At 34.0% G+C, this 13,378-nt stretch overlaps 1 protein-coding gene across 1 annotated transcript; it reads right to left on the bottom strand.

Annotated features, from left to right (window-relative positions):
- Nucleotides 1-6,465: 6,465 nt before the first annotated feature.
- On the bottom strand, nt 6,466-13,172 carry LOC135218931 (uncharacterized). Its single transcript, XM_064255373.1, has 6 exons — nt 13,164-13,172; nt 11,757-11,979; nt 11,127-11,465; nt 10,150-10,473; nt 8,568-9,734; nt 6,466-8,471 (listed from the first exon to the last, which is right to left on the bottom strand). Exons 1-6 carry the CDS (start codon nt 13,170-13,172, stop codon nt 6,466-6,468), a joined length of 4,068 nt encoding a protein of 1,355 aa, XP_064111443.1.
- Nucleotides 13,173-13,378: the final 206 nt, after the last annotated feature.

The following is a 13,378-nucleotide window of genomic DNA, read 5'->3' as shown; positions in this document are numbered from 1 at the left end:
TTCTTTTGCTGAGGGCGAGAGAGATAAAAGGAAGAAATAGAAACACCAAATGTATGACAAGTATCTTGTGGAGAGAGAGAGAGAGAGAGAGAAAGTTGTCCTTACAGTATTTAAAAGAGAGAAATGGAATGATTATTGTATTTAAAATACTCAGATATGAATTTTGTACTTATAGTATTATTATTGGAAAATATTAATGATAAACTTATTACATACACGTCCATGAAAATGATCTCATCTTAGTAAGAGAGAGAGAGAGAGAGAGAGAGAGAGAGAGATTACATAAAACCATTAAATTCGTTGACCATTGTATGGCATTGTTAAGCTTGAGTGTCACTCGAGTTGAGTTAGGGAAATTGATACAGAAAAAGACAAAGGGAAGAATTTTCTTTTGAAATTAGTTATCGTATTATTACTACTTCTATTATTATTAAAAAATATAATAAACACGTGCATCTACCATAAAAATTCTCTCATCTCAGTAAGAAAGAGGAATTATCCTTACAAGTGAAATGGAAAGGTCATTTTCATCTCTTTAAAATACGACCATTATGAATTTTGTAATTAAAGTGTTATTATTATTATTATTAAATAACTGAAATTATCAATAAACATTTTACATACTAGTACCATAAAAATTCTTTCATCTCGGTAAAGAGAGAGAGAGAGAGAGAGAGAGAGAGAGAGAGAGAGAGAGAGAGAGAGAGAGTGTGTTTATCTCTCTCTGTTTATAACGCTTCCAGCGAAAGAGAGGGAGAGAGTTACCACTATGTATGACACATTATTATCTTGTGTGGCAAAAGAGAGAGAGAGAGAGAGAGTTAACCTTAATTAAAAGTGACATGGATAGATTAGTACATATTGTATTTCTTTAAAATACTATCACATATGAATTTTGTAATTACAGTTATTATTATTATTATTTGAAAGTATTAAAAACAAATAGTACAAGTACATAAAAAATCTTGAGTCTCAGTAAATGAGAGAGAGAGAGAGAGGGGAAAATGTCAGGACCACATGATTGCAACACTGCAGCTCTCCCCCAGCTATTCCCCTCCTGGCTGTCACAGAACTTGATATATAGCTGACAGTTTTAGTACCTGCATCTCGAAAAAGGTTACTGGAAGTTACTTCAAGAAGACTGGGATTTCCTTCATTCTTCCATATTTTTTTAAGGGGGCCGGCCGGAACCCCTATATATGGGGGTATAGGGCGAAAAAAGCAAAGTCATGAAAAAATTCATGGAGCTTCATATGGCAATTGAGAATACGTATACGAAATATTTCGTCAAAATTCCTCTTACTTTCGTAGTTACAGGGTAATTAGTAAACATAACTCAATAAGCCTAAAACATTCATCCGTACAAGAAAATGCAATATTTCTTCTGTTATCGTAAATTTTGATAATTATTGGCAAATAAATTGTGAGAAATGGCATCTGTAGAGATTCCGTGGCTCGCATAAGCGAGTATCTAGTTCAATCATGAATCAGTTGAACCATAGACTTCAAGTAGATTACACGTTCGAGTTTCACCTCGTGACATTCGCTTGCTTTTATGTATGTTTATGTATGTTTCGGCAAGAAGTTCATCATGCCAATGAGGAAAAGACAAGGAAAACATCTCGCTAACATACAGACGAAGAAAAATCGCTCAAGTATTATTACAGAATATCATAATATATGCGTAGTTAGTGAAGAGAGAGGGGAGTGTTGCTTAGTAACGCCCCCTTCTTGCCTGACAGCACACGTCACACTGTGCCCAAGGCTACGATCTTTGAGCAGAGATATCTTCATTTATGAGAAATAACATAGTTTTGGTTTTTTAATACCTAAAATGGAATATGAAATTCATAATAATCATGATTTATTAAATTGTCTTTGTAAAAAGAGAGTACACCTTCGAGTCTCAACTCTGACATTCTCTTGTATTTACGTTTGTTTATCTTTGTTTCGGCAATAATGTCATCATACCAAAGAGGAAAATACAAGGAAAACATCTCGCTAACATACAGAAGAAGAAAATTCGCTGTAATAAGCCGAGTTAGTGAAGGGGAGGGAGGGGGTTACGTAGGAAGGAGTTCCCCATCTTGCCTCAAGCAGTGCCCCAGGCTACGATATATGAGCAAAGGGATCATCATTTATGATTAAATTATGATAAATAAAATAGTTTTGGTTTATTAATACACAAAAAAGAAATATACATTCATAATAATCATTATTTATTAACATTGTCTTTATAGAAATACGAAGGAAAACTTTGAACGCCCGTATCTCAAAACTATACTTATTGACCTTCAAAATCTATCTCCTCACTTAGTTTTAAAGCTATAACATTGGAATTTGGTATATAACTCAGAAAGACATTATAGAACAATTAAATAGAGCCCTTTTTTCCAATTTTTGTTTCGTCTTTTTTTTTATTTTTTTTTTTTTTCTCGTGATTTATAGGGTTTATTTTTTTACCATATTGAAAAATTCATATCTAGCAAAAAAATTACTTTTAGAAAAAAAAACTCTCCATTTGATTGGAGGTCTACATCAGGTCTATTTATGGTAGTAATCCCAGGTCTTAATATTAAATATCAAAGGAGATAGAATTTGAAAAATGGTATTTTCGGGATAAATTGCCCTGGCGTCACAAAACCGAAGGTCAGAGGCGAAAATCATATGCGGTTTGGAGATGTCCCAAGTCACCTTATTAAGTGGTATGAATGTCAAAGTCCTGTCGTTAAAAAACGGCATTAGCCGGCCGGCCCCCTTAAATATAAGCTAAAATCTTACTAATTCACTATGGTATTTTCTTTAATGAATTGATATTATTGCTGTATAAATTAATATTAATATTTGAAAATAGTAAATCATTTATTTATCATACTAAAAAACATACATCTTTGTAGTATAGAGAGAGAGAGAGAGAGAGAGAGAGAGAGAGAGAGAGAGAGAGAGAGAGAGAGAGAGAGAGAGAGAGAGAGAGAATTATAGTGATTATTTTCGTTGGAAAATACAAAGAGAGAGAGAGAAACTGTGCTAAACTATAAAGGATTCTTATCTTATCATAGTATGTGTTTTTTAAAAGCGTCGTAAACTCGGAGCGTCGGAAGCGTCAGCGTCGTAACCTCGGAACAAGCGTCGTAACCCAGGGCGGATTTTTCAATGAATATTTAAGAAAAAGCGTCGTAACCTCGGAACGTCATAAGCCGGACCCGTCGTAACCCAGGGACCGCCTGTATATATATATATATATATACGTATAATGAAAGGAGCCCATGAAAACGCCAAAATATAGAGAGAGAATACTATATTTCAGAGACTGCTGTCTCCCTCTTCAGGTAAATGAATGAGAAAAATTACAGAAAAAGTGGTATTTATACCAAGAGATCCATCCACACGTCAGCCAGTTTAGGTCATTCCCACTGATAATCCTCCTTTAATCCTCTTAAGCGTAGGTTGAATGACAACTTTATCATGACATCTGAGTGCCATGCACCCTTTGAGATGTTCATTACCTGTCTCTGTTTGATCAAGGCCGATTCTATCACCTGACTCTTGTACCGGCAGTTGCTGCTATGAATTATACATAACAAATTCTAGTATATTCTGTGGTTATGCTCATTTATATGGTTGAAAATAGCTGAGTTCTGTTGTCCATACCTAACTAACCATTTATGTTGTATTATTCTCTGGGGAAGTGATTTTCCTGTAAATCCGATTTAAGATTGGTCACAGTCCAGGCATGGGATTTTGTACAACGCCTGTGTCCTTGGGGATGTCTTTTATGGAACGTTAATCAGGGATTTGGCTAAGGTGTTTTGGTAAGTAAATGCAAAAGGGTTAGATTTTCCGAGAGTCTGGGTCACCGTCTTAATCCTGTCCAGGTGTGGAATTTTTATTTTATTGTTGGGTGTCTCTCTGGTCTTGTCTTGAGGGGGTCAGTAGAAAATTATGTTTGCTTTGTGAATTGCTTTCTCAATTATATGGTCAGGATACCTTAAAGATGAAAGCTGTTTATGAGTTAGATCAAATTCTTTTCCCGAGAAATATGGGGAACAAATTCATAAGGCTCTTAAGCATACAGAAAACCAATGTTCTCACTTTCATACATTCACTACTTTAGCTATCACGACATTTCTATCAAGATAGGCGTAGCCAGCAACCTATTCTTAAGAGCCTTTTGAATTTTTTCCCTAGATTTCCTGGAAAAAGAATTTGAATTAATTTGTAAGCAGCTTTCATCTTTAAGGTATCTTGCCATATAACTGAGATTTGTAAGCAGCTTTCATCTTTAAGGTATCCTGACCATATAATTGAGAAAGCAATTCACAAATCAAGCATAACTTTCTACCGACCCCCTCAAGACAAGACCAGAAAGACACCCAACAATAAAATAAAGATTCCACACATGGACAGGATTAAGACGGTGACCCAGACTCTCTGAAAATCTAACCCTTTTGCATTTACTTACCCAAACACCTTAGCCAAATCCCTGATTAACGTCCAACAAAAGATATCCCCCAAGGACACAGGCGTTTACGAAGTCCCATGCCTGACCTATGACCAATCTTACATCGGATTTACAGGAAAATCACTTACCCAGAGATTAATACATGAATGGTCACATTAACAAATAGGATGTTTTTTCATGTTCGTTCTTGTGAGCTGCCGCCTGCCGCTCTTCCAAAAATACAGTTAAAAAAATGCAAATTTAGCGATCGATGTGTCGATTTTATAAATGTTCATGCTTTTATGTTTAAAATGTGTATGAAAATGTAATACGTATGAAGTATTTTTATTTTTGTACATGAATATGATATAAATTAAGGCAGCTATCAGAGGATGTTTTTTCATGTTCGTTCTTGTCCGCCGTGGTTCCAAAAAATGCATTTACAAAGACTTCACGTGGTTATATTTGATTAATTTGGGAGCTAATTATAACTCATTTTGTTAATGAAACTTCAGCTTTTTGTTTTAAGTTTTCATGCATTTATGTTTAAAATGTGTATGAAAAAAGTATTACTGGGTATTTTTTTTTACTTTTGTACATAAATATAATACAGTGGCAGTACGCATGTCTATTTGAAGTCTTTGTAACAGCCCTTCACAAGATGAAGACGATAGGTTGTTCGGTCGTGCCCGAATAATAACATTTTAATTTATATCATTGAATCACGTTTCTATAACAAATTATATTTACAATTGTTGGATAAATTTATTTTAAAAGACAAAACTCATGTATACATTCGATTTTGCAACACTGCAATTTGTTTTTCCATGGGATAGAAGTTCAAAATATAACTGTGCAACTTGGTCGATTTTTTGCTTTGTTACTTGAGCAAAATATTGAGGTACAAGCCATACAGCCGTACAAGCTCGAGATGTTGCTGCTACATAGTTGGCATGGTGACGAAAATTAAGATAAGCACAGAAGAAAAAGTAAATATGCATATTTTCCATAAATCTTTTAAAAAGTTATACATTACTTCACTGTATGCAATAATATTGTATGTATTCTCATATTATTGTATTATAAAATACTACGGTAAATCCAACCCAGTATTCCGCGGAGCGGCCAATGTTTGGTTGGGAAATCTGCTGATGCCGAATACGAGTTAATTTGTTTCGCCATATTTAACGCAATTCTGAGCAAATTTTCTTGCTTCTAGTTAGCATAAACGAATATCTAGATACTTAACTTATATGAGACAAGGTTATTTTTCCTTATACGACATGTTTTTAGGTGGAAATATGACTTGAATATGTCTCATTGTTATTGTGAATTAATTTTTTGTTCATTAACAGATTACGTTGGCGGCATGTTTAGAGTAAAAAAATTATGTGTTTCCGTTCGCAATTTCCTTTATATTGTTAGAATTATCTAACTCAAATCAATTATAAGGCAAGTCTTTATATTTCAACTTACCTGCACCATCTTCCAGAACAATTTCTTCATAACTACGAATTTTAAATCCTTAATTCACTCTTTACGGCAGAAAAAGAACACCCGTTCTTCTGTCCGACAGGTACCACAAGACCCTTCTCCTTGTCGGATCAAAAACAGTCAACAACTCCATTTTCTTTCACTTAGTCCGAAACTCTCGAACAACGTTGAAATATAAAGACGGGAAAGCAAAACTGTTTCCTTATAAGGAATACATTTAATATTAAATTAATTAATTCAATTAGAATACAAAAAGGGGAAAGTTAAGAATTTACATTTAATATTAACAAACGGCAAAAATTCAGTTTACTTTCCATCCATAAATGAACACCAGAAATGGGGACAAAAAGTAAGAAACAAACGAACTAGTCAATTCGACTATTCTCCCACGAATGAAATTACCATTCTCCAATCAACTATTTCTATATCTTCCCCAACCAACAAAAGAAAAGTGGCTACACAAAGAACCATTTTGACAGATTAACTCCACCACAAAATACAACTTTTATAAAACACAAACAAACCATTGTTTACAATCTACCCTCCCGAGCTAAACTTCTTATTAGGTTTCTGGAGGCAAGAGCAGCACTACGGGTAGGCCTAGTAGATGTTTCATTGGGCAAAGATGTTCCAGTGTCAGGTATTTCATCTGTCTCCAACTCACTAATATTTTCTTCTTGTTCTTCAATTTGAACATATAAATTAGGATCATTAAGCTCAGAATATAATTCTAAAGGTATTAAAAAACTAACATTAATTTCACTTTCACTTTTATCAGGCTTAACAATACGAACAGTACGTACAACACCTTCGTTATCACTGAATGTTTCAACAATTCTAACCAGTGGCCAATAAGTTCTAGATTTGGAAGGTAATTTAAAGAGAGCATTTTCCCCTTTTTCCCATTTTCTTGGAGGATGAAAAGAAGATCTATCCTTTTCTTTTAAACTTACTAAATATTCAGAAAGCCACCTTTCCTTAAAGCTTTCATAAAGTCCATCCCTAGTTTCCAAAGTACGAGCAAGGAGAGAAGAATACTGATCCTCCTCACCATACTCCCACTCAGGAACTTGTTCAGAATCACCAAATATTAATGAAGGAATAAATTTGCCAACCAAGAAATGATTAGGAGAAATTATATCTATCTCATTTTCACAAGATCTATAAGTTAAAGGCCTATTATTCAAAATTTTGTGAATGTCAGAGAGGAAAGTGACAAATTCAGAAAATGAAGGAGTAAATCTACCAAGAGTTTTAAAAAGGCAATGCTTAATTGTTTTAATTAATCTTTCCCAAACAGCACCGTACCACGCTGCGTACACAGGGATAGTCTTATGAGAAATTGAAGCGACCCTAAACGTCTCCTCACACTCAGAAGAAGTAAGTAACTGTTCAATTATATTACCAGCCTGAACAAAGGACTTGGCATTATCTGAATAAACAGCAACAGGAACACCAAACCTATTAGAAAATCTAATGAAAGCTAATATAAATTCCGAGGTTGACATAGACTGGACAACTTCCAAATGTATTGCTCTTGTATTGAAACAAGTGAAAATAAGAATGTACGCCTTAAGTTTTTCTCCATTTTTCTCCCTCAACCATAAGTGGCCTGTATGATCCACACCAGTATGAGCAAAAGGCACACTCAAATTAACCCTGGAAAAAGGAAGCAAAGAAGGAGAAGGATACTTCACTGTGCTAGCATTATAACGCTTGCATACAATACAATCCTTAAGGACAGACAAAACTGCTTGCCTAGCCTTCACAATCCACAAACCATGCATGCGCAAAAAACTAAGAGTGGATTGCAAACTCATATGCATAGACTTACAATGGGCATAATAAATCAACAACCGGGTCAAATGATGCTTCTTATCCACAAGAATAGGATTGACAATATCAAATTTTAAAGTAATGTTTTTGTCAATCCGACCTTTAGTTCGCATTATACCATTATCATCCAGAAACAAATTAAACTGCCGAACTAAAGGTGGAACCTCAACTAAAGAATTTCTACTCTTTAGATAAGATAATTCAAGAGGAAAAGCTTCCTCTTGCATTAACCTTAGAAGGTAATTAGAAGCTGCCTCAACAGGGTCAGCTTGAATTTTCCTAAACTTATATACAACAGTAAATACCTTAGAAACTATACTTATAAGTCTAGAAAAACTAGAAAAATTACTAATATTTACAAGAGGTTCCTTTTTAGGAAACATTACAGGAGAAATTAAGTCACCCTTCACATTATCAGGAATACAACCCAAAAGACCCTTAGGCCACTCGTCAGGAGAATTCAACCAAGAAGGCCCTTTGATCCAAAGACTGAAATTTTCAAGAAAATACTTACAAGTACAAGGTTTAGTAAGTAAATCAGCCTGATTGCTAGATGAAGGAATATAAGCTAATGAAACTCTACAAAATCTATCAGAAATCCTATCTAACAGATTAGAAATTTCCTTCAACCTATTATTCACAAATGTGTTTCTCTTAGGAGCCCTATTAGTAAGAATCCAACTAAGAACTACTTGGCTATCTATAAATAGAGTTATGCTTTCAATTTTAGTACAATTTAATAGATTATTTTCAAAAAATAGTATCAAAACACTTCAAAGCTAATTGAGCAGCCCACCAAAAAGTTCTAAAGTTGGGAGAGTTTTCTCCTTAATAGGGCTAACCTTAGTCTTAGCAAATATCAGGGAACTATGACCACCTTGCACAGCATACATAGCACAACCATAAGCTTCCTTCGAAGCATCTGCAAACAAAAACAGCTTGATAGGAGCATCAGTTTTATAAGTTTGTCTGGAAAAAGAAGCTTGACTAACCTCACTGTAAGAACTGCAAAATTTACTCCATAACATAGCAATTTCAGCACATGCTGTTTCATCCCAGTTCAAAACTTGCTGGCACAACTTACGAATAATAAGCTTGCCCTGCAGCATTATAGGTGCAAATATGCCAATAGGGTCAAAGACAGAAGACAAAGCTGACAAAATCTGACGCTTTGAGGAAGCACCCTTGTACAATTGCTTAACCTTTAATTGTAAGGTATCCTGGTTAGAGTCATAAATATATCCTAAAATCTTCATTTCAGAAGAAGCTACCTTTTCATCTTCATCAAGAGTAGATAACAAAGCAGGACAATTAGAACCCCACTCCCGTAAAGGCAACCCCCCTGAATTCATGATTTCCTTAATAGAATTGATAATAAATGGTGACTGGGCTCCCTGATTAGAAGAGAGCACCAAGTTATCCATATAAAATTTGTCTTTAATCAGAGAAGCTACTTCATTCCCTCTATAACTAGACAAATCATGTTGAATAATATAATTCAATATAAAAGGAGAACTTACAAATCCAAAAATTATGGTATTATACCTATAAGCAACAAACTTCCCATTTATCTTTCTAAAGAAACAAAATCTATTTCGATCAGACTCTAAAGATAACCTAACTTGGAGAAAAGCCTTCACTATATCAGCTACAACTACATAATCATTATTCCTGAAATACAAAACTAATGACAACAAGTTGTTCATCAAATCAATACCAGGAAAAGCGGCTTCATTTAATGAAGGAGCTTTTCCCACCTTTAAACTACAATTGAATACAGGACGGATTTTAGTGGTGGCATTTTCATCATTTCTTATGACAGGACGATGAGGAATGAATACTTGGCCTGCGGCTCTATTTTTAACAGGCTCAATAATGCCAAGCTCCTCCTGTCTATCAAAAACTTCCTCATATTTAGAGGATATATTCTGATCTTCTAATTTAGAGTAAATCCGCTCAGTAACTGCCAATGAAATCTTTAAATTGTTAGGGACTTTTTCAATTAAATCCTTTATCCATGGTAACTGAACGTGACAATGTCCTTCATGAAAAGAAATTGATTTAGCAAATTCAGCAACTTGTCAGTCTTCATAAGGAATGTCGAGTCCATACTCGACACAAGAATCTAGAAAGATATCATTCCATGGATCGAACTTATAGCCTACTGGATTAACTGCAAAATTTACTAATAATTTATGTTTTCCAAGTTGCTTAGGAGGAACAAATTCCAGAAGTCTAATCTTATCAGGCTCAGAAGTCTGTTTAATCTCCAAATTAAGGGAAGAATTATAAAAAAAACTCTAGATTCTCTGTTACATTCAGGTACATATTTAATCTCCTTATTAGGAATAAACCTAACAGATTCACTTTACCATTACCTCTTGGTCTATTTTCCAAGATTTTATTACTATTAATTATAGGACAAGACTCTACCTCTCTTATTGGTTTATCTCTAACACAAGGTTCATAAGAATCAATTCTCTCATAAAAAAGCTTCCTTTGTGAAGGATGAACTAAATTGACTACTGTACCAAATGGAATAACCCCATTGGCCAACTTAATTACTCTAACCTTAATATTAAATAACTCTACAGAGTCTAAATCTAACTGACTAAATTCCTGAAGGATATCATTCCCTAGGATACCTAATATATTTACAATTTCAGAATTCCTTCCTGGGTAATTATTACATACAGAATAACCTGCAGATTCCAAATTTTTAACTACAGAAGACAACATAGGAATTTGGAGGATGCAAAAAAAAAGACAACTAGACTTTATCCCACAAGGCATTGTTAAATCAGCTACCAAATGAAATCCCTCACTAACTCTAGCTGGCAACCCAAAAGAAGAAACTAACCTAGATAAAGGAGCACCACAATAATCTCCTAATTTACAGTCAACAATTTGTTTATTAATAACACTAAACTGGGCTCCAGTGTCTAATAGAAAACAACATTTTAAAGATTTCCTACCCCTACCAACTTTGAGTGTAATAAAGGGAACAAATATTTCAGACCCTGATTGACAACTTAATACTTTTTTACCAAAATCCTTAATAGCATGAGGACACATTGCTCCATGATGTTCAGATTTATTGCAAGAAAAACATTTATAAGGTAACAATGATTTATTTCCCGGACATTCCGAGGCCCTATGCTTATCACTCAAGCATTTAATTTCCTAGCTTGCAAAGTATCAAACCTAGTACATTTAGAAGAGTTATGACCTGTTTCTTTACAAAATTTACATCTACCAGAAGATAAAGGTTTACTGGTAAATTGAACTTTATTAGAGTCATTACTAGCAGTAGATTTATTACTATACTTTGATTGTTGGAAATTACAGTCTTTACCTTCATATTTAACTTTAGGTTTTGCGCCAGAATTTTCATTGTGACCTAAACTAAGGCGTGCAATAATACTCTGATAATTATCTAACAACTGGTTAAAATTAGGATAAGAAGATCCTGTAGTTCTAGAGAGTTCTATCAAAAAATTTCTAGGAAGTTTCCTATTTACAATTTTGCTAATTAGCAATAGAGCAGCCGAATCAACTTCAATCAGATCTATACCAAGTCCCTTCAAGTCAATGAATTTATTATTCAAAGATCTAACCAAAGATTCTACTTCACTAAGAGATTTTACTTCAGAAGTGTTCAAAACTTCACCTATTACTTGATCAATTATGTTGTCTTCATCCAGAATATTAAGATCTAATTACTTAAAAGCCAAATCAAAACCCTCATCATTTACTGTAATGTTTTCTACTATACTTAACGCTCCACCTAACAAATAACCCTTTAAATAAATAAACCTTTGAGCATTAGTTAAGTTAGGCATACCAGCCAAAGCATTATTAAAAGCCTTCTTAAAGTTAAAATAGGCAAATGGATTAACTGCATTGTTTTCAAACTTCTGAATTTGAATAGGAGGGAGAGGTAATTTTACAATTTTACTAGAACCATTTTAAGGAGTATTCTTACCTCCAAACAAATTATCAAATTTTACTCTAAATTCTGACAGAGTTTTCTGTATCTCATAATGATAATCTCTTGCTGCTTGCATAATACTATCTAGTTTATCTTCAGCAGCAATTTCACAAATGCTTGCATCAAAATTCTCAACTATTACTAAATTAGCATCAATTTTATGAATAAATTCTTGTAACAAATGACTATTAATTTGATCGTCCTTTAAAGAGTCAACCTTCTTAACATAAAGAATTATTAAACCCTTAACATAAGCCCTCTTTTTAATTAACTTTTTTATTTCAGAATCAGTAATCTTGAACAAAGCTATTAACCAATACTAAATTACCCAAAGAAAAAATCTAAACTTAACTTAATCAAGTCAATGCAAAGCAAGTTATCATCAATTACTTCCTAATGAAAAAATACAGCATACTATGCTAACAGCTAAACTTAGGCTAGCCTACCTCAAACTTTATCAATAATAATTTAATTACACTTAACATCAGCTAGGCTAATCAACAGGTTATTTAAATGAAAAGGTTACTAACTTAACCTAAACTAACTTAATCTAAACTTAAATTAATACAAGTATAAATAAGGACCAATACTGCTCCTTTCCTTATAAGGAATAACAACAGTATACAAAAAATCCTAACATTACAAAACCCAGATGAGCCAAGAGAAAAAAATATATACTTTACCCCAGAACAGCTAAACTAACTTAACCTAGGCCTTTGCTCATACTAAAAGTCAGCCATTCTCCGAGGCAACTTCACATTACCATCAATATTGAGGTGTACTCCATCCCTGGCATAAAGGCGTGGGTCGGAAAATCCCTTAACCCCTTTCATTAGAAATAAACTATCCTTGCCCTTCTATTTGTTCAACTTCTTATTGAATTTATTAGATTTTGCCTTGAAATCCTGCCGCAACGCATCAAAACTTTCACAGTGGTTAAAAAAGAATCTATCCTCTATTTGGGCAAAAATTAGTTTAGCACATCAGGACAAACACTTTTCAGTAATTCAGCAAAGGCCTCACAACAGTGCTCTACTTTCCATACCTGCGCAGTACTGTGGATAGCATCCAAATCATTGCTCCCCAAGAACACAAAGATGCGACTAGGCCTAGACCTCCTAGGGTTAGCGAAATACCGCTCTACTTCATCCTTGATGTTTTCAAAGGTTGCGCCCCCTTTACAGATGTAATTAAACCCGTCACATTCTCTTAAACATAACTCGGACAACCTCCGCACCCAGCTATGCCCAATAACAAGTATCATAGCCAAAGAAAAACAAAACAAACAAGACGAAAAGTAAACTGAAATCTTACGGAGTAAAAAAAAAGTTTAAAATTCGAATATGTTATAATTATCTAACCCAAATCAATTATAAGGCAAGTCTTTATATTTCAACTTACCTGCACCATCTTCCAGAACAATTTCTTCTTAACTTCGAATTTTAAATCCTTAATTCACTCTTTACGGCAGAAAAAGAACACCCGTTCTTCTATCCGACAGGTACAACAAGAACAACTCCGTTTTATTTCACTTTGTCCGAAACTCTCGAACAACGTTGAAATATAAAGACGGGAAAGCAAAACTGTTTCCTTATAAGGAATACATTTAACATTAA

This window comes from Macrobrachium nipponense, chromosome 1 (genome assembly GCF_015104395.2).
Source record: "Macrobrachium nipponense isolate FS-2020 chromosome 1, ASM1510439v2, whole genome shotgun sequence".
Classification (NCBI taxonomy): Eukaryota; Metazoa; Arthropoda; class Malacostraca; order Decapoda; family Palaemonidae; genus Macrobrachium; species Macrobrachium nipponense.
The sequence above is the reverse complement of the archived record's forward strand: the minus strand, read 5'-3'. Positions and strand labels throughout refer to the sequence as shown.

Bases quoted from the DNA above. Each gene is read 5' to 3' on its own strand.
- LOC135218931 (XM_064255373.1), bottom strand. The intron at 11,466-11,756 runs GTAAGAATACTC...TTCTGGATGAAG, and splicing joins ATTTGATAATTTGTTTGGAG to ACAACATAATTGATCAAGTA. The intron at 10,474-11,126 runs GTAAAGACTGTA...TGGAATCTGCAG, and splicing joins ACCTAAAGTTAAATATGAAG to GTTATTCTGTATGTAATAAT.